The sequence below is a fragment of the Melitaea cinxia genome, chromosome 16 (genome assembly GCF_905220565.1).
Source record: "Melitaea cinxia chromosome 16, ilMelCinx1.1, whole genome shotgun sequence".
Taxonomy (NCBI): domain Eukaryota; kingdom Metazoa; phylum Arthropoda; class Insecta; order Lepidoptera; family Nymphalidae; genus Melitaea; species Melitaea cinxia.
Window position 1 is genome coordinate 9,975,179 of NC_059409.1, and position 20,281 is coordinate 9,995,459.

At 36.6% G+C, this 20,281-nt stretch overlaps 1 protein-coding gene and 1 long non-coding RNA gene across 2 annotated transcripts in view; both read left to right on the top strand.

The window, feature by feature from the left end:
- The window catches only part of LOC123661253, a 315,897-nt gene that overhangs the window by 275,598 nt on the left and 20,018 nt on the right, over window positions 1-20,281 (top strand). The gene's annotated exons all lie outside the window — the stretch shown is intronic.
- Window positions 613-20,281, top strand: part of LOC123661251 (CLK4-associating serine/arginine rich protein) — a 36,093-nt gene continuing 16,424 nt past the window's right edge. The window contains exons 1-8 of the mRNA XM_045596240.1: window positions 613-843; window positions 6,035-6,132; window positions 6,222-6,400; window positions 15,435-15,596; window positions 15,713-15,819; window positions 16,136-16,308; window positions 18,825-18,988; window positions 19,810-19,906. Coding sequence (XP_045452196.1) covers window positions 745-843; window positions 6,035-6,132; window positions 6,222-6,400; window positions 15,435-15,596; window positions 15,713-15,819; window positions 16,136-16,308; window positions 18,825-18,988; window positions 19,810-19,906 — 1,079 coding nt within the window. The 5' untranslated portion in view covers window positions 613-744. The remainder of the gene's footprint in view (window positions 844-6,034; window positions 6,133-6,221; window positions 6,401-15,434; window positions 15,597-15,712; window positions 15,820-16,135; window positions 16,309-18,824; window positions 18,989-19,809; window positions 19,907-20,281) is intronic.

The following is a 20,281-nucleotide window of genomic DNA, read 5'->3' on the forward strand; positions in this document are numbered from 1 at the left end:
AAAACTATAAGACTTCATTAGAGTAAGTTGGTGAATGCGGGACGAAAGCGTTACGAGATGTGTGATCAGGTGAGGCAAACGGAACTTGAGAGCGAGACATAAGTTAGATGGAGCTAAAGAAGTTTTACTTCAGTCGTGTGGTCTAAAGTACTTGTTTTTTTATTATTAATTTTTCACGCACTTCAACAGTTTCCAACTTTCCACTTCAGTGGTGGTTTTCCAATTACAGTACTAAAGCACATTATGCGGTATAGTAGCAACTTTTTTTAAGTTGCCATTGATCGATTTTGTTTATATGCTAAGTTAGTAATTTAGTTTTTTAGGTGCATTTGAAAACTAATTTACGTTCCAATTAAGCATCAGCACAATTTACTATTGTGCGCCATTGAGTCGCATTATACTCTGTAATTGTGAAAATGCACAGCCATGATGCACAGTGTCTACACATCTACAGATAGTTAGATATAAACCTACTGTTACAATGTACTCTGTGATATAAACTCTATAGTGTAAAATTAGAGCAAATTATGAGCATGGAATCATTGTACTGGTAACCATAGATTATACACTTATATACTGCTGGTAACCCTATTAAATGCCTACTAAAAAAAAATGACATTAACATTTTTAAAATGGCGTCTGTATCGTATCTGTTCGATATTTACACCTTTCATAGAAATTAAAGAATATTTTCATTATTTATTTATTTCATATTTAGCAAATTTCTGAGTACCCAAACTCAAAATGTGGCACGAAGCTCGAAAGCAGGAGCGAATGATTCGCGGCATGATTGTCGATTATCGTCGAAGAGCAGAGCGACGCAAGGATTTTTATGAGAAAATTGTGAGTTTACTATTTTAGTCTTCATAATTGCATGATACTAATTTTTTATTTTGTTGTTGATTTGATGTATTAATAATGTAGTACCACTGATCATATTATAATATATAGGCAATTTTAAATTTGAAGTATAATATTAGGAAAAAGATATGGTTAAAAGATGACGAGTATACTTAATATATATATAATATTTTTGGGGTATATCTGTTAAAATTATTGTACTATTGCTGATATCATAGCACCCCACTTAGCGATTATATTTAATGAATGTATTATAAGTGGTGAGTTTCCTGATCTTATGAAGTATAGTAAAGTTATACCTTTGTTAAGTCTGGTTGTCATACAGATCTAACAAATTACAGGCCCATTTCTATTCTACCTGCCTGTAGTAAAATATTTAAAACAGCGATTCTCGGTCAGCTTTTAAACCATTTCACAACAAATAATCTTTTACATAACAAGCAGTTTGGTTTCACTAAAGGACACTCAACAACTGATGCCGGTGTCGAGCTTTTTACTTCGATAGTCAATGCTTGGGAGGAGTCGCGTGATGCTTTAGGTGTATTTTGTGATTTATCTAAGGCATTTGACTGTGTTCATCATAACACATTAATTAGGAAACTCAAGTCACTATGGTATTAAAAATACCGCACTTCTGAAACTTCTGATTTCTTATCTTAGTGATAGAACTCAGAGGGTTGAAGTAAATGGTACTACGTCGTCTGGGTCTCATATACAGTCGCGACCCCTAGGGGTACGCGAAGACTTAGTCGGGGGGTCGCCGACTGAAAGAAAAAGGCAAGGAACACATAAAAACACAATTTTAGTGAGAAGAATGGGCTTGTTTATTTTTCAAAAGTTTATCAAATCGTGGTGTTATTTTTGAAACGTTGATAATCAAATCATTTTCTAATTGCAGTCTATTTCTCTTTTTAACCTTAATGTCTACCATTGCAGAAAACGTCAGTTCACACAAGTATGAAGTGGCGAATGGTACTAATAATTTTAGAGCTTCCCTTTCTTCTTCTTCCCCTTCTCTTTCCCTTCTTTCTTTTCATCCAAAACACGTCGACACTTTGGGAATAAAATTCCATTTAAAGCATGCCATCAGCAGCTAAATCTAGAAGAGATTCTTTCATATTTGTGGTGACATCAGCCAGATCTATTGACTTGTCCAAAAAAGGGTTTAAAATCTATCTACGCCCATTGTCAGCTTCAGAGTGCAAGTCTGAAAAGTATGTCAAAAGTTTCTCTTGTAAATTATGCAAGCTCTGCATCATGCAAGGAATGTGAGCCCTTACCACAAGACTTTGGTTTGATGCGTTATCTTCAACAATCTTCTGAACACATGGAAAAGACTCAAATATATTGTTTTCCAGAGAGGATGACCACAAACGAAGTTTTGCGTGAAATGCTTTGACTTTATCTTTAGCTGTTAAAATATTTTCTTCTCGACCTTGGAGATGCTTGCTCAAATTATTAAGGTGGCTAAAAAGATCTGCCAAAAATGCTAATTTTAAGAGCCAAATGGGGCCACAAAGACGATTAGCATATTCAGATTTTGCATCTTATAAGAACATTAACAATTCAGCTCTCAGTTCTAGAACTTGGATAGCCTTTGGATAGCCACCTGGTCTCTGTGTGATAAAGAAGATTTTGATGAATTGAGCCCATATCTTCACAAACGATTCTAAATAGCCGGGTTTGCAATGCTTTACCTTTGATAGAATTCACAATTTTTATTACCTCCTTGAGCACATCATTTAAATCCGAAGGTACTGCCTTAGCAGCTAGGGCCTGTTGATGAAGAAAACAGTGTTTCCAGAATATGTTTGGCATTATCGATTTTAATTTCGCAACGAGTCCGCTATTTTAGCCAGTCATAGCTTTAGCGCCATCGCTACAAATAGCGATACATTTTTTCCAATCAATATCGTAGTCGCAAGTGCTTTCTGAAAACATATCGTACAAACACTGGCCAGAAGTGTTTGCAGGAAGTGCTTTGCAAAATAAAATTTCTTCCATTATACTCTCGTCTGTTTCAAAGCGCACAAATACTACAAACTGAGCACAATCTGAAACATCTGTAGATTCGTCAAACTGCATAGCAAAATGTTGGCTGTTCTTTAATTTTTTGATTACTTGTTCTTGAATATCATTGGCCATATCGTTTATTCTGCGTGAAATTGTATTATCAGAAAGTGGTATGTTATTCAACTTAAGAGCTGCTGGCAAAATAAGATTTTCGGCAATTGTATGTGGTTTCCCTGCTTTAGCAACTCGATACGCGACTTTGTAGCTAGCTAATAATGCTGACTCATTGACACTGGATGCCTGAAAATAAACAAAACAATATAAAAGTGAATAGTCAATAAAAATTAACACAAATTAAGTATAATAAAAAGTTGTATGCAAAAAACAAAGAAATAAACATCATAAAACATCAACAATAAAAACAGCAACAATTAGAAAAACTACAACAGCAACAATTAGGAAAACACTATATTATTACCTGAATCATAGTATTTAGCTGCTGACTAAGAGCTTTCAACTTTCGTTCAAAAAAATCCAACGGCCTATCAGCTTCTTTTTGATGCTTGGTTGTGAGATGCCGTATAAGCTTTGACGGTTTCATACTCTCACGTGATAAAACATCGCCGCAAATTACACATTGAGGTTTATTGTTTATGACTGTGAACCCGTATTTCAAATAACTGTCATCGTAATGTCTATTTTTTTTCGGGTTTGATTCACCACCACCGCTATTACACTCGTACCAGATGTTGAAGGTAGCGATCTCTTGAGAAACTTATCCATTTTACAATCGCGCGGAGCGAGCGAAAAAACAAAAGAATGACGTCCATACTTAGCGTTGACTGCGCTTAACTGAGTGAGATGAGAGTTGAAACAAAAGAACATTGCGGGCGGCGGCGGGTGGTGCGCGCGGGGCACTTCCTGTCGCCGCAACAACAATACGGTGTGGCAACGTCGCCGTCGCAGTTTGGCTCGCGCGAATTGGCATCCACGTAGTTTTACCAACTTACCTTATACCTACTTTCAACTCTCGCGGCTTGTAGAGTAGATCTGAATATAAATAGATAAATGTACCAAAATAGAAAAAAAAAAACATTAACGTGGTCTTTTACGTGTTTTTTTTTCTTCTTAGTCTTTCTATAACACAAGGGGGTCGCCAGAATTTTTCAACTTGTAAATGGGTCGCGAAATTAAAAAGATTGAAAAACACTGTCCTATGGCATTTTTTGCTATGGGGCAATGCGGCTGATATTAATGTCATTTTTCTTCTGCAGAAAAGGACTATCCGTTATATTTACAAAATGGGATGTAAAGAATCTCTGAGAGAGAAATTTAAAGAGATCAACATTCTGACCTTTGCATCGCAATATATTTATGAAAATACTAGCTGACCCGGCGAACTTCGTATCGCCTAACACAAACTTTATTGTATGGTATTAAAGTTCAAATTGACTTTTAAGTATTATCACAAATCTTGTATGGGAGTATAGAAAAGTGTTGTTCTTAGACTTTTTCAGGAAATTAAAATTTTTTTTTTTTATAATTTTTCTCTCCGTAAGAACCATCCTCGTACTTCAAGGAATATTTTAAAAAAAGAATTAGCGAAATCGGTCCAACCGTTCTCGCGTTTTGCGCTTAGCAACACATTCAGCGACTCATTTTTATATTATAGATAATGTACATATGGAAAAATAGGCATTTATTTGTTAGCCGTAGTGATCGACATGCCTCACATGTTGTAACACTCAGGAACGACCACAAATTAATATTTCCTAAATGCCGGCTCAGGAAAAAAAAGTAGTTCCTTTATAGGAATGTCTATCTTATTATACAATAAGATTCCGGCTGCGCTTCAATCTCTGCCGTTACTGAAGTTTAAAAAATATTAAGCGAACTTTATGTAGTAAAGCCTAGTATAACATCAATGAATATCTTAATGATGAAAAGGCATGGGATTGAATAAAGCTCGGCTAGGCTATGTCTTTGAACTCAATTTGTCATCATCATTACAGCCTATACAGTCCACTGCTGGACATAGGCCTCCACAAGTTCACGCCAAAAATAGTCACCACGCTGGGCAGGCGGGTTGGTGACCGCAGTACTGGCTTTGTCGCACCGAAGACGCTGCTGCCCGTCTTCGGCCTGTGAGTTTCAAAGGCAGCAGTCGGATGGCTATCCCGCCACCGGTCGGCTTTTTAAGTTCCAAGGTGGTAGCGGAACCGTGTTATCCCTCAGTCGCCTCTTACGACACCCACGGGAAGAGAGGGGGTGGCGATATTCTTACTGCCGTAACCACACATTAATTATCACTATTTTATAAAATTAAATTTCTTTGCTTTTTTATCTTACTAGCTGTAACTTGCGCTTTTGGTCTTGGACGTGGAAGTTCGAGATAAAATGTATTATTTTGATTGTTCAATTTTCATTGCAGTCAGTTCAGTACCTTTTGCGCAAAATATTACCAAATATCAGTATATCTAGACTAGGGTACATCTACAACATTAGTATAATTGTGTTTGCTCGCAAACGAAAAAAAAAACCGACTTCAATTACATCGACAAGTAATACAACGTAGATCGACGAAAAAATAGTCAAGCAACTACGCGTTATCAAAGATTACTCAAAAAGTAGTTATCAGATCTCGATAAAATTTATATGTGACCACATGGTAAACATCAGCTTTCGATTAAATTAAAAATTATCAAAATCGGTACACCCAGTAAAAAGTTATTGCGGATTTTCAAGAGTTTCCCTCGATTTCTCTGGGATCCTATCATCAGATCCTGGTTTCCTTATCATGGTACCAAACTAGGGTTATCCCCTTTCCAACAAAAAAAGAATTATCAAAATCGGTACATCCAGTAGAAAGTTATGCGGTATAATACAATGTAGGTCGACGAAAAAAGCGTCAAGTAAAAACGCATTATTAGATATAACTCGAAAAGTAGTTGTTAGATCTCAAATAAATTTAAATGGGACCAATTGGCACACAACACCTTTCGATTAAAACAAAATTTGTCGAAATCGGTCTACCCGGTCAAAAGTTCTGATGTAACATACATAAAAAAAAAATACAGTCGAATTGAGAACCTCCTCCTTTTTTGGAAGTCGGTTAAAAATATAGGATATGTCAAGACTTATTTAAATAAATTGATTACAGAAAGCAGAACCAACTCAATTCCTTCAGCTTCATGGACGACAATGTAAAATACATTTGGATCCCGCTGTTGCGGCAGCAGGTGAAGGTCCAGCGATTATGTTAGTATATTTTTACTACACAATCAAATCTAAATGTGTACTACTAAAGAAACTCAATTGTATTTAACCAATAATATTTTTTTACCCAGGATGCCTTGGCAAGGTGATATTAATAACATGATAGATAGGTTTGATGTCCGTGCACATTTAGACATCATCCCTGAAGTCAAAGCTCCCTATGTACCACCTGAAGAACTAAACCAAGAGGAGCGGCAGTGCAACTATGAAAGATACAGAATCTTGGCTCAAAATGCATTTTTAGGAATAAGTAAGTCTTCTTTTTAATTTATAGAATATTTAAAAAAATGAATGGTGTATAACGTTCTTTCTGCTCTTCTCTTAAAGATCAAGTTACCCTTTCCGCTTTTTTCGCATTATCTCCTCCAAGCTGGTTGCCTGGAAGAGATCGCTATTTAGCGATATGACCGCCGGTTGTACATTTATTTTTGTGAATAGTTTAATAAATTGTAAACTTCTTTTTATGTGTACAATAAAGACTAAATTATTATTATTAAGTTAGTGTCTAATAGTTTTTGAAAGAAGTTAGATATCTGATAAATAAGAGTTTGCCATGCTAGCCAACTGGTTAACTATTTATATGGTTTATAATAAGTTGATTAGTAAGCTAATAGTTGGGTTCAGTTACGAATCTAAAACATGCAAGTTTTGTTACTACACTTAGGCATATATTTTCGAAATACCTCTTAGGAGGATAATTTTTAAAAAATTCTACTCTATTGAGAAATATAAGTTACTAGCTGTGCCCGCGGCTACGCCCGCGTTGAAATCAGTGTGACACAAAGTTTTCCCGGCAAACTTCTAGTGAAACTCTCATCATAATCGGCTTAGCCGTTCCGTAAGCCTTCCTCTTGAAGCCCTCTCTCCATTGGTGAAACTGCATGAAAATCTGTTCCGTTGATTTTGAGGGAATCGATCACATACACTTTTGGGGACTTTGTTTTATAATACACTAACTGTTGCCCGTGACTACGTCCGCGTGAAGCGCGGGTCGCGTTTAACAAAATGGTTCGTTGAATTCGTCAGAATTGTAGTATGAAATAATGTAGTGATTATACAAGGTGTACACGACCATACGACAATAAATGAAAACACAGGTCGTATTGGTATATAGAAATATCATAAAACTATCAGAAAATATTTTGAACCGTTTTTGAAAAAATGAAATTTTCGAACAAACTTAATATCGCAAATTAATAAAATACATAGTACGCCATTTGTAATTTAGATTCACTGACCTCTGACTAAAGGCGGGCGGGCAGGTATCCTCTCGCCGCTGTAACACAATACATCGCAATACTTTGACACTATTATTATTCAATTATTTGTTTTTGATTGTCAGAATAATTAACACATACAAAATACATTAAAAGATATTAAATTTTAAAATTCTCAATATGTCCACCATGAACTCGAACACACGAAATGTATCTACGTAAAATATTATTTCTCACTTTTGATAACAGGTCACCATTAACTGCCATACTTTTTAATTTATCAAAAGATCGTATTATACGATTTTTTAAGTCGTCCACATCAGTTACATCCGTGGCGTAAACATCATTTTTAACGTAACCCCATAAAAAAAAATCGAGTGGTGTGAGGTCTGGTGACCTCGGTGGCCACCTCGTGGGGCCATAACGGCCGATCCATCGCTCTCCAAACATCTCGGTTAAACGTGCTCTCGCAGAAGTCACCGAGTGTGCAGGTGCACCATCCAATTGGTACCACGTCTGTCGATATACATCGAGAGAAAGCTCTTCCATGTACTCTGAAACTGTTTCATTGAGTAATAATAAAAATTTCTCCGCATTTAAATTACCATCAATAAAAATGGGCCCAATTATTGTATTTCTGTGTATACCAGCCCACACATTGATGGCAAATCTGTACTGATGCGAGCTGTCTCTTGTCAGTTGCGGATTTTCAGTGCTCCAGTGCCTTAAGTTGTGACGGTTCCATAAACCGTTCTTGGTAAAAGTACTTTCATCCGTCCACATTACGTTGAAGAGGAAGTCGGGGATTTCTTCATTTTTTCGTAACATTGAGTTACAGAATTCTTCTCTGGTAGACATATCTCTTGTTAACAATGCCTGTACTTTTTTGTATTTAAAAGGCTTACGTTTGTCGAGTTTCAAAATTTTGTGCACACTTGAGTGGGGCACACGAAAATGGCGAGCTACTCTACGTAAGCTCGTAGTTGGATTTAAAGTAAAATGATTTAGAATCCGTTCATCCAAGTTCACTCTGACTTGCGGAGGAGCACAATCTGAGTGTGGGATTAAGGGTTGATTCTCCCGAAGCCTCTGGATAGCTTTGACAATAGTTCGACCATTTGTTGGACAAACACGGGTATGCCCATACCTCTCTTGATATGTACGAATCGCTAAAGCAGCGTTTGTGTCACATTCTCCATAAACTAATATCATATCGGTGTACTCTGAAGCCGTATAATTATAGCGAGGCATTTTTATTAAAAATATTACTATTTGCACACAAAATAAGCGTCTAATTTCGCACAGTTTACCTAATAAATATCCTAAATAATGTGTCTTCACTTAATCTCACTTAATTCAAGCGTCTAATATCTCACAGTAACAAAAAAATATACTTGAGTACTTTTAAACAATGGCGTCACTAGATCGAATGTTGCGCGAGCGCTGAGGTATCAAATAGCTTAACACGTCACAGGCTAACGGCAGTCGGCGACACACTGACCTACTTACGATTACGAATTACGATGTGCGAAATACGAAAGAAATCGGTCGAAATATTTCAGAAAGAAAGCGCAAATCAATTATTACCTCTCCACATATTAATTCTAGTGTCTTATGAACAACGGTATAAGGTTTATTTTGCGTTAAATTGTAGCACGATTAGTGAAATTACATTATTTACAACTTTTATTTAAATTGTTTTAAATACGTAACTTGTGTCGGCCATGATGACAGCTTAATAACAGATATGGGGTGATGTTTTAGTTATAAAAAAAGAAAAGTGTTTTGTGACTAAACTATGAGATATTAGTTAATTTAATTTTTGCAGGCTAATTGAGAATGTTACTAGCTATACTCAGTATTAATTATTGTCGTATTGTCACGACCACCTTGTATAGTATTGTAGTGTAAATATGTTTAAAATATACTGCATGCAATTTAGTTTTTGATATGGTTCTTTGTAAATATATTCCACGGAATAGCTTAACGCACGCTCCGTGACTCCGTGACGACATAGGTAAATAAAAAGTATTCTAGTAACGTAAATGTTAAATATTGTAAAAAATATTTTTTTTTGTACTACTTATAAGTAATCAATATAAATGCTTCTTGAACACATAGGGTTGCAACGCGGTTATTTTGCTTTAAACCGACCCTGCTGTATATATTTCATACAAACTATCAACCCCAATTAAACCTCCTTAGCGGTGGAATATCGCAAAATCCGTTCTTAGCGGACGTGTACTAATTATAATCTACCTCTCTGCCAAATTTCATCTTTGTCCATCCTGGATGAATGGACCATCCAGCAGTTTTTGAGTTCTCGGTGACCTTTCTCTTTTATATATATAGATTACGATGCATTATTTGGACACCTCCTCACTATCTATAGAGCATACATTTTAAATTTCAAGTCTCTTACTACAAAAACATAGGATTCTACTAAACATAGGACTCTGACGAGCCCGTTGGCGCAGTTTGTAGTGACCCTGCTTTCTGCTCCGAGGGTTGTGGGTTCGATTCCCACCCCGAGTCTGGGTGTAATATAAATATTTATTTATATATTTATGTATGTATTATTTATAAGTATGTTTATCGAAAAAAAAAATTTAGCTATATACCAGTCGGCTGTAACCTATAACACAAGCATTAAGTTGCTTACTTTAGGAACAGACGACCGTGTGTGTATTGTGTAAATATAAATATATAAAAATATATATATAGGACTTTCATACAAATTTCCAACCCCCATTTTACCCCCTTAGGGATCCAGTTTCGTAAAATCCATTCTGAGCGGATGCTTACGCTGTATAATGAGCCTATTTGCCGAATTTCAAGCTTGTAAGTGTTATAGCTTCGGAGATTTCGTGATGAGTGAGTCAACCTACCATCCCCCCGTTTTAACTCCAAAAGGGAGTTGATTTCTAAAGATACGTTATTTGGACACCTTCTCACTATCTATAGAGCATACACTTTAAATTTCAAGTCTCTTACTTCAAAAACATACGACTTTCATATAAACTTCCAACCCCCGTTTTATCCCCTTAGGGGTCGAGTTTCGTAAAATTCATTCTTAGCGGATGTTTATGCTCTATAAGGAGTCTATCTGCCAAATTTCAAGCTTGTAAGTGTTATAGCTTCGGAGATTTCGTGATGAGTACTTCAACCTACCATCCCCCGTTTTAACCCCAAAAAGAAATGGATTTCTAAAGATACATTATTTGGACATCTTCTCACTATGTATAGAGCATACATTTTAAATTTCAAGTCTCTTTCTTCAAAAACATTGGACTTTCATACAAACTTCCAACCCCCGTTTTACCCTCTTAGGGGTTAAGTTTCGTAAAATCCATTCTTAGCATATGACTACGCTTTATATGGAACCTACCTGCCAAATGTCAAATTTGTAGCTGTTATAGTTTCGGAGATTTCGTGATGAGTGGGTCAACGTAACATCTCCCATTTTAACCCCAAAAGGGAGTTGATTTCTAAGAGACATTATTTGGGCACCTTGTTACCATCTATAAAGCATACATTTTAAATTTCAAGTCTCTTACTTCAAAAACATGGGACTTTCATACAAACTTCCAACCCCCGTTTTACCCCCTTAGGGGTCGAGTTTCGTCAAATCCATTCTTAGCAATAGAATACGCTCTATAAGAAGCCTACCTGCTAAATTTCAAGTTTGTAAGCATTATAGTTTCGGAGATTTCGTGATTAGTGAGTCAACGTAACATCCCCTGTTTTAACCCCAAAAGGGAGTTGATTTCTAAAGATACATTATTTGAACACCTTGTTACCATCTATAGAGCATACATTTTAAATTTCAAGTCTCTTACGTCAAAAACATGGGACTCTCATACAAACTTCCAACCCCCATTTTACCCCCTTAGGGGTTGAGTTTCTTAAAATCCGTTCTTAGCGAATGTCTACTTCCTATAAGGAGCCTACCTGCCAAGTTTCAAGTTTGTAGGTGTTATAGTTTCGGAGATTTCGTGATGAATGACTTTTCGCGTTTATATATATTACTAGCGGTGCCCGCGGCTTCGCCCGCGTTGAAATTAGTGTGTCACAAAGTTTTGCCGGCAAACTTCCAGTGAAACTCTCATCAAAATCGGCTTAGCCGTTCCGTAAACCTTCCTCTTGCCAATGGTGGAGCCCTCTCTACAATGTTGAAACCGCATGAAAATCCATTCAGTAAATTTTGAGCGAATCGATTACATAAACTTTTGGGGACTTATAATACACTAACTGTTGCCCGCGATTACGTCCTCGTGGTTATGAAGATATGTATTACTATTAAGATGTTTCACGCAAATTATTTTTTTATTTCAGTCACTTGAAATGCTTATCAAACTGAGTAACTTTTTAAAAGGCACAATTTAGTATAATTTAATAGTTATTTTTATAAAACCTACCATTCCCCGTTTTAACCCCAAATAGGAGTTGATTTCTAAAGATACACTCAGCGGCACGGAATCTTGGCCAAACTTATAACATGCGATAACAAATTTTTAAGTGTGTCTAACTTTGTTCTTATTATATAAGTGGGTAGAAATAATGTTTACGTTATTTCTAAGAGGGTAATTAACTGAATTGAAGTGCATATTGGTTTGGGTTCCGAAGTTTAGTTGAATCGTGTCATTTATCCGACGAACTCTACGTTTTGAATTGTGTTCTGGAATTTGCAAGTGTTAAGTTGTCGAAGTTCTTTGGTTTTATTGTGATAAATAAACATCTAAAGGTGCCTAAGAATCCATAAAAATGCCTTTGTCACCAAGTCAGATAGCACAAGCAGTGGCATTAGTCGAACAAGGGATGACACATCGTGAAGTGGCTACTATCCTTAACGTACCGCGTTCTTCGATGCAATATGCACTAAAACGGTACCAAGAGACTGGCCTCTGCACACGCAGACCAGGTAGTGGTGGTGTACGTTGCACGTCAGCTCATGACGATCGCTTTATCGTGTTAGAGATTTTAAGAAATCGCTTCCTTACTGCTGTCGAGATCCAACAGCGGCTTCAAATCTCCAGGAATGTAAATGTCAGTGAGCGTACGGTGAGAAGACGTATGGAGGAAGTTAATTTAAGGGCAAGAAGACCAGCCCGTGGCCCACAGCTTCTCCCACAGCATAGAGCAGCTCGAATTCAATTTGCCCGCGAACATGCTAACTGGTCTCATGAACAATGGGCAAAGGTTTTGTTTACGGACGAGTGCAGGATCGCTTTAAATGCACCTGATGGTCGACAACGTGTGTGGAGAAGGAAAGGTGAACGATATCTGGCGATTACTACCACTCCAACAGTGAGTTTTGGTGGAGGCTCTATAATGGTATGGGGTGGCGTTAGTTCTGATGCACGTACAGAATTGGTCATCGTCAGTAACGCTCTAACTGCAACACGATACGTCGAGGATATCCTCCAAGAACATGTTTTACCCTTTGGAGGGTTTATTGGATATGACCAATTCATTTTAATGCATGATAATGCACGTCCCCACGTCGCTCATATCGTAAATGAGTACCTTCAAGAGGTTGGTATTCAAAAATTGCAGTGGCCAGCTCGCAGTCCCGACTTAAACCCAATAGAGCATATTTGGGATAAGCTAAAAAGAACAATTAAAACAGCATTGAACCCACCACAAACTCTTAGCCAGCTTCAAGATGCTGCATTGATTGCCTGGCGCGACTTGTCGCAAGCGGACATCAAAAATGTCATCCAAAGCATGCCAGACCGAATGCAGGCGGTCATAAGGGCTAGAGGAGGAAACACTCGATATTAAAAAGCTCACCAAAGATCAAACAGTTCAAACAGTTTTTAATTACTAGTGCTCAAAACTGCAGTGTTTAATTTTGTGTAAATGTGATTTTGCGTTTAAACTTCATTATAAACTTAAAAAAAACATTATTTATGTTTAAAAATGATTAAAGACGTTAATTGGATGAACAACGATCAAAATTGGCTAAAATTTGCAGTGTAAATTGAAAAAAATTACAGTTATCACAAATTTTATACTTGGCCAAGTTTCCGTGCCGGTGAGTGTACATTATTGGGACACCTTCTCACTATCTAAAGAAAGTACATTTTAAATTTCAAGTCTCTTACTTCAAAAACATAGGACTTTCATACAAACTTCCAACCCCCGTTTTACCCCCCTAGGGGTCGAATTTCGTAAAACCCATTCTTAGCGAATGTTTACGCCCTAAAAGGAGCCTATATGCCAAATTTCAAGTTTGTAGGTGTTATAGTTTCGGAGATTTCGTGATGAGTGAGTAAACCTACCATCCCCCGTTTTAACCCCAAAAGGGAGTTGATTTCTAAAGATACATTATTTGGACACCTTTTCACTATCTAAAGAAAGTACATTTTAAATTTCAAGTCTCTTACTTCAAAAACATAGGACTTTCATACAAACTTCCAACCCCCGTTTTACCCCCCTAGGGGTCGAATTTCGTAAAACCCATTCTTAGCGAATGTCTACAACCTATAAGGAGCCTACCTGCTAAATTTCAAGTTTGTAGCTATTATAGTTTCGGAGATTTCGCGATGAGTGAGTCAGCGTACCATTCCCCGTTTTAACCCCAAAAGGGGGTTGATTTCTAAAGATATGTTATTTGGACACCTTTTCACCATCTATAGAGCTTACATTTTAAATTTCAAGTCTCTTACTTCAAAAACATAGGACTTTCATATAAACTTCCATCCCCCGTTTTACCCCCTTAGGGGGCGAGTTTCGTAAAATCAGTTCTTAGCGGATGCTTACGTCTTATAAGAAACCTACTTGCCAAATTTCAAGATTGTAGCTGTTATAGTTTCGAAGATTTTGTAATGAGGGAGTCAACCTACCATTCCCCGTTTTAACCCCAAATAGGAGTTGATTTCTAAAGATACATTATTTGGACACCTTCTCACTATCTAAAGAAAGTACATTTTAAATTTCAAGTCTCTTACTTCAAAAACATAGGACTTTCATACAAACTTCCAACCCCCGTTTTACCCCCCTAGGGGTGAATTTCGTAAAACCCATTCTTAGCGAATGTTTACGTCCTAAAAGGAGCCTATATGCCAAATTTCAAGTTTGTAGGTGTTATAGTTTCGGAGATTTCGTGATGAGTGAGTAAACCTACCATCCCCCGTTTTAACCCCAAAAGGGAGTTGATTTCTAAAGATACATTATTTGGACACCTTTTCACTATCTAAAGAAAGTACATTTTAAATTTCAAGTCTCTTACTTCAAAAACATAGGACTTTCATACAAACTTCCAACCCCCGTTTTACCCCCCTAGGGGTCGAATTTCGTAAAACCCATTCTTAGCGAATGTCTACAACCTATAAGGAGCCTACCTACTAAATTTCAAGTTTGTAGCTATTATAGTTTCGGAGATTTCGCGATGAGTGAGTCAGCGTACCATCCCCCGTTTTAACCCCAAAAGGGGGTTGATTTCTAAAGATATGTTATTTGGACACCTTTTCACCATCTATAGAGCTTACATTTTAAATTTCAAGTCTCTTACTTCAAAAACATAGGACTTTCATACAAACTTCCATCCCCCGTTTTACCCCCTTAGGGGGCGAGTTTCGTAAAATCCGTTCTTAGCGGATGCTTACGTCTTATAAGGAACCTACTTGCCAAATTTCAAGTTTGTAGGTGTTATAGTTTCGGAGATTTCGTGATGAGTGAGTGACCTTTCGCTTTTATATATATTATAGATAGATATTATAGATTATAGATAAAGCAGCCCTAATGTCTAAATTATAATTAATTTTTTATGTCTTGGTTTTGATTTATAAAAAAACATATACGAAGTAATCGACTGAGATCAATCAATATCATGATCATATTTGATGAAATGTTTTTTAAAAACTGTATATAAAATTATTTGTAATGTGACGCTGCTTAGTTTCATTATTTAAAGTAGTGTTTTACCAGCAATCTACAAATTGTTTCTGACTTTGACTTGATTATTATTCGAAACAGTATAGTTTTTGCTAAAAAAAATTGTGAAAAAAAAAACAATTTTAAGCAAACAAATTATTATTGATTAATATTATTGATTGGTTGTAGGTGAAGACAAATTTCTTCAGCAACTGGCAATTGAGGAACAATTCGGAGTTACTATTGAAGAAAAGGAAATGCAAAAGGAGAAGTTAAGTGAAAAGAAAGGGACGGGTGCAGCTATAGGATACAATTATAATGATCCAGGGGCACAAGCTTCCAGTTCTAACGGTAGATACAGCATTTCTTATCCAGCTGTGATGAAGATTAAACTTTGGGGATCTTTTTAAGATGGCATCTTTATAAGATGTTTGGGGATATTTTATGGCATTTAGTGTTAATTACAGGCCCGGATGTAAAGAAGGGAGAAGCCAAAGAATCTGACGACGACTCAGATTTAGAAATGATTGACGTGGATCTGAGCATTGATGTCAATAAAATGGATGCATCACAGGTGAGAAGGTTTTTTTATTTTTCCTTGTTAGATGTTATTACATAAATTTACAAAACTACTTGAAATACAAACTAAATAGATTTTATAATTCTTTATTTTCGTGTAATAAAATATCATACAACTTTTTATGTTTACATATTTGTTAATTAGTTTATTAAACCAGGTCAAAAATATTATAATGAACTACAAATTTTAAGTCAATCATCGAAAATTAAAAACACATCTGTTCACACAAAGTCATATCATTATATTTATATACTACTTCTTAATGTAAAAATAATTCTTTGTATTGGTAACTAAAATGTGTGGAGTGCAGGCTCACGAGTTGAACGCAGTGGGACCTCATTTTGGTATGGCCGGCTGTGATTTGTTCTCTTTCCTCACTGGAGACGCTGATGATGCAGAACACCAGAAGCAATTGTTAAGGGAGGAGAAAGAGAAAGCTATGTTTTCGGGTCGGAAGAGTAGGAGAGAACGTCGAGCACACAGGTTTGCTTTTGGGTTGTTAAGTTTTTTTTTGTGTAGGCCAATTACCCCCAAATAATAACTGAGCAATATAAAAATAATGGCTGGACTGAAATATAATGTTTTGCATTCCGACAAAACAATTATGTAGTGAATAAAAACACCTTGTTGTATGCAAAAGCAGTATGTGAATTTCGCTTTTTATATAGGAATAAAGCTCAACACTGGCCAGAATACGGTGCAGTTAATTTTTTCATTTCATGGCCGGTGGGGAGGTCTCTTGTAGTTCTAGTCGTGGTAAATCCATTAATAGACGCCGTTATTTTCTATTAAGTTTTTGTTTATTTTTCTAATATCGTATGGCAACCGATTTCCTTCAATTTCATTTAACAACTATTCTCTGAAATCACATCTGAAGATATAGTATATTGCTTATTATTATCAATTGCGTCGGGTTGCTTACATCATACATTGACGATGCTTTAGCGCAACGCTTAGAGTTATGGCTTTTGCGCTGGCGGTTGTGGGTTGGATCCCTGCACATAGCATACATTTGTATTGGCCATATAGATGTTTACCTGTTTGGTCTGGGCGTTCGTGCTCGTGTATTGTGTGTGGTTCCACACCCCCAATACAAGAGTTAATTTTAGTGGGAGCCGCGGGGTTTATGTTCCGCCCATATGTCGCGAATACAGAAACCGTGAATGTGAGATGGTGACCATGGCATTAAAATTAATATAGGATTTCCGAGGTAAAAGAAAAAATAAATTAAAATTCTTTGAAATCAATTTAATGGCAATATAATTTTCATCACAATTATTAGTTATTAATTTTTATTATCAAGCTTAGGTGAGGGCTTAAAAATTGTGTAGTTTTTACTTTTTTGCCGCTTTTAATTATGATTTATATTCAGCTGTGCCATTATGAATTTGCCTTTTAATAATAATATGATTTTAATGTCTACGGCTTCAGTTCATCTAACAGTTATTTTTCCAGCGTTGCAAAACATTTGTATTAGAATTAAACTCCGTATTGTTAGAACTTAGTTTTAAGCTGGGCATTGACGATCAGTTTTTCGCGTCAGTTTAACTGATCAATTTTTTGCGCTCTCCAATATTTGATCGTGAGTGTAGAACCATTGCTCCAGAGTTTTAACTGATGACGCGCTACGTAAATCCAAACCGGCGCGTCGCGCCGAACTGCCCGTGTGTGTGTAATCGTCGTTCCAACCAATCGCATCATTTTCCGTCCGCGGTGATTGAGAGTGCACTAGTGTAGTTTTTATTTTTAAAATGTCGGCGCCGGTGTCCCCTAGACGAGTCATAATGACAAAATTTATTGAAAAATATAAAAATTCAGAATGTTTGAGGAAAACCGACAAAAATTATAAAATTAAACAGCATCGACAAAAAGTTTTATTTTACACACCTACTATTTTTATTTTATTTTTTATATTTAAAACATATACACACGGTCGTCTCTTCCTACAGTAAGCAATGTTAATGCTTGTGCTGTAGGTAACTGTCGGCTGATATATATATATTTTTTTATAAATACATATAATTAATACTTAGAAATAAATAAATACATTTATAATCAATAGCATTAACGACACCGTGCATGACCGATTGACCATTGACATACTTATTACAGATGAGGTACAATTAATAATAAAAACTGTTCAAATAGAATTATAGACCATTGTAGACCAGTATATGACAACAAACAGTAGCCACTTTAAGAATTAATGTTTGTCCTTCGGAATCAGAATCATTTTTTTTTTCCTCAACAAAAATAGGTAGTACCTACACATCCTTTAAACAGCCCGGTCGATCGAAAACTGAAGAGTCGGAGTGACGCCAGTCAGTGGGGAAATATTTCAACTGACGCGAAAAACTGATCGTCAATGGCCAGTTTTAAGATTAGAAGAATTAAAGATGTATGCAAATTAGGGTTCAGTGCTGTATTATAACAGTGCGTACACGTTCATAAAGCCGAATCTTTTTACTGCAACCGACTACATCCGTGAAAACAAATGCGTGAATACTGAAAACGCGTGCGGAATCCGTGAATAACGAACTTTTACTGTATTTATCATGTCATAATCACATCACAGCGTACAACCGCTCTGGTGTAGTGATACGAGTAGTCGCCTAAACCACCGATGGTTGCGGGCTTGATTCCCGTTCGGCATGAATATTTCTATTTGAACAAATATTTCTTTGCGGTTTGGATGTCTGTCCTTGTGGGTCTCCCCAGCGTGCCTCGGAGAGCACGCTAAGCCGTCGGTCCCGGTTGTTATAATAAATATCTGATAGCGATCGTTACTCATAGTAGGAACATATCCGCCAACCCGCAGTGGAGCAGCGTGGTGGATTAAGCTCCAATCCTTCTCCTAAATGGAGAAAGATGCCTATGCCCAGCTGTGGGATGTAGAGATTGAATGCAATCACATTACAAACGCATCTGGAAATGTAGTCATCGACGTTTGTGAGAATAGCGTGTAGTGGGTCACACGGCGTCATGTCTCCCGTGTGCAGGGACAAGAAGCTGGCGACGCGCGTGGTGAGCCCGCCGAGCTACGCGGCGCCGAGCGCGTCGGCCGCGAGCCGCTCGCCCAGCCGCTCGCCGAGCCGCTCGCCCTCGCCCGAGCGCGCCGCCATCGAGTTCATCACGTCCTTCGGGCCCGACGACGACGACAAGCGTGAGTGCTGCTAACTGACAGCATTTTTTTTTTAAATAAATATTATACTCCTCAAGAAATGTTATAATGTCGACGGTATGCAGAAATGTGGGAATAAATCCTTTGAAATATCCTTAAACTGTAATTTTCTAAAATTTAAATGTAGAGACACATTTTAAAAAATCCACAATAATTAATGATATCAATACCTATTTCAAAATATAACGTTTCAACTTCAATAGAAACAAAAACTCTGTTGAAATTAATTAAATAATTAACTCAGTAAGAAATTAAATAAATAATTAAAGTTTTATATTAATGATACAGATTAATTAATATAGATTAATGAATATAGATTAATATTTAATGTACTGTGTGGCTACGGTAATAAAGAATATAGCCACCCCCTCTCTTCCCGTGGGTGTCGTAAGAGGCGACTAAGGGATAACAAAGTTCCACTACCACCTTGGAACTTAAAAAGCCGACTGGTGACGGGCAGCAGCGTCTTCGCTCAAAGCCAGCCCTGCGGTCACCAACCCGCCTGCCCAGCGTGGTTGACTATGGGCAAAACACATGAGTTCACGTTATTTTTGGCGTAAACTCGTGGACGTCTATGTCCAGCAGTGGACTGCAATAGGCTGGAATGATGATGATGAATGATGAGTTGTATTATATTCTGTAATTGTGAAAATGTGATGATATAGAAATAAAACCAATACAACACTTTTTATTTTCTGGGGATAAGGTTTTATAAAAATTGACAAGATTATTAAATACCTACCAGCATGTTACAGCAATATACACAACAACAAATTTAAAACATTTCTTTTTTGCTCTAATAGCTCCTCGACCAAAACCTTTATATGCTGACAAATTGAAGCAGAACTTGAAAAAACCGGACCTGCTTTATTCAGAGGCTGTAAGAAAAACAAAACCTCGGTAAGATAATGATGACGTATCGTCGGTTAAATAGAAAAGTGACATTAATCAAAAATAGCATTTAAAGTTTACACTTTTATAAAAATTAGTTTTTCCTTATATTTTTTATAATTATAAGTGTAGTAGTTAGTAAGTGTTATATATAAATTTAAAGGTATTTACATGAAGATTAAGATATCATTGTTATTTTAATTTAATTATAAAAAATGGCAGAGGAACGTTTTTCTACAATCAATATGGCGATGACCGCAGAGGCGCAGAGTACCGAAATGACACTGGTATCATCTACGCTTTACGTGTAATTTTATGAAGGGTCTTTTATCGATATAATATAATGTGAACGCTCTTTTCAATAACAATCTTACTTTTGAGAAA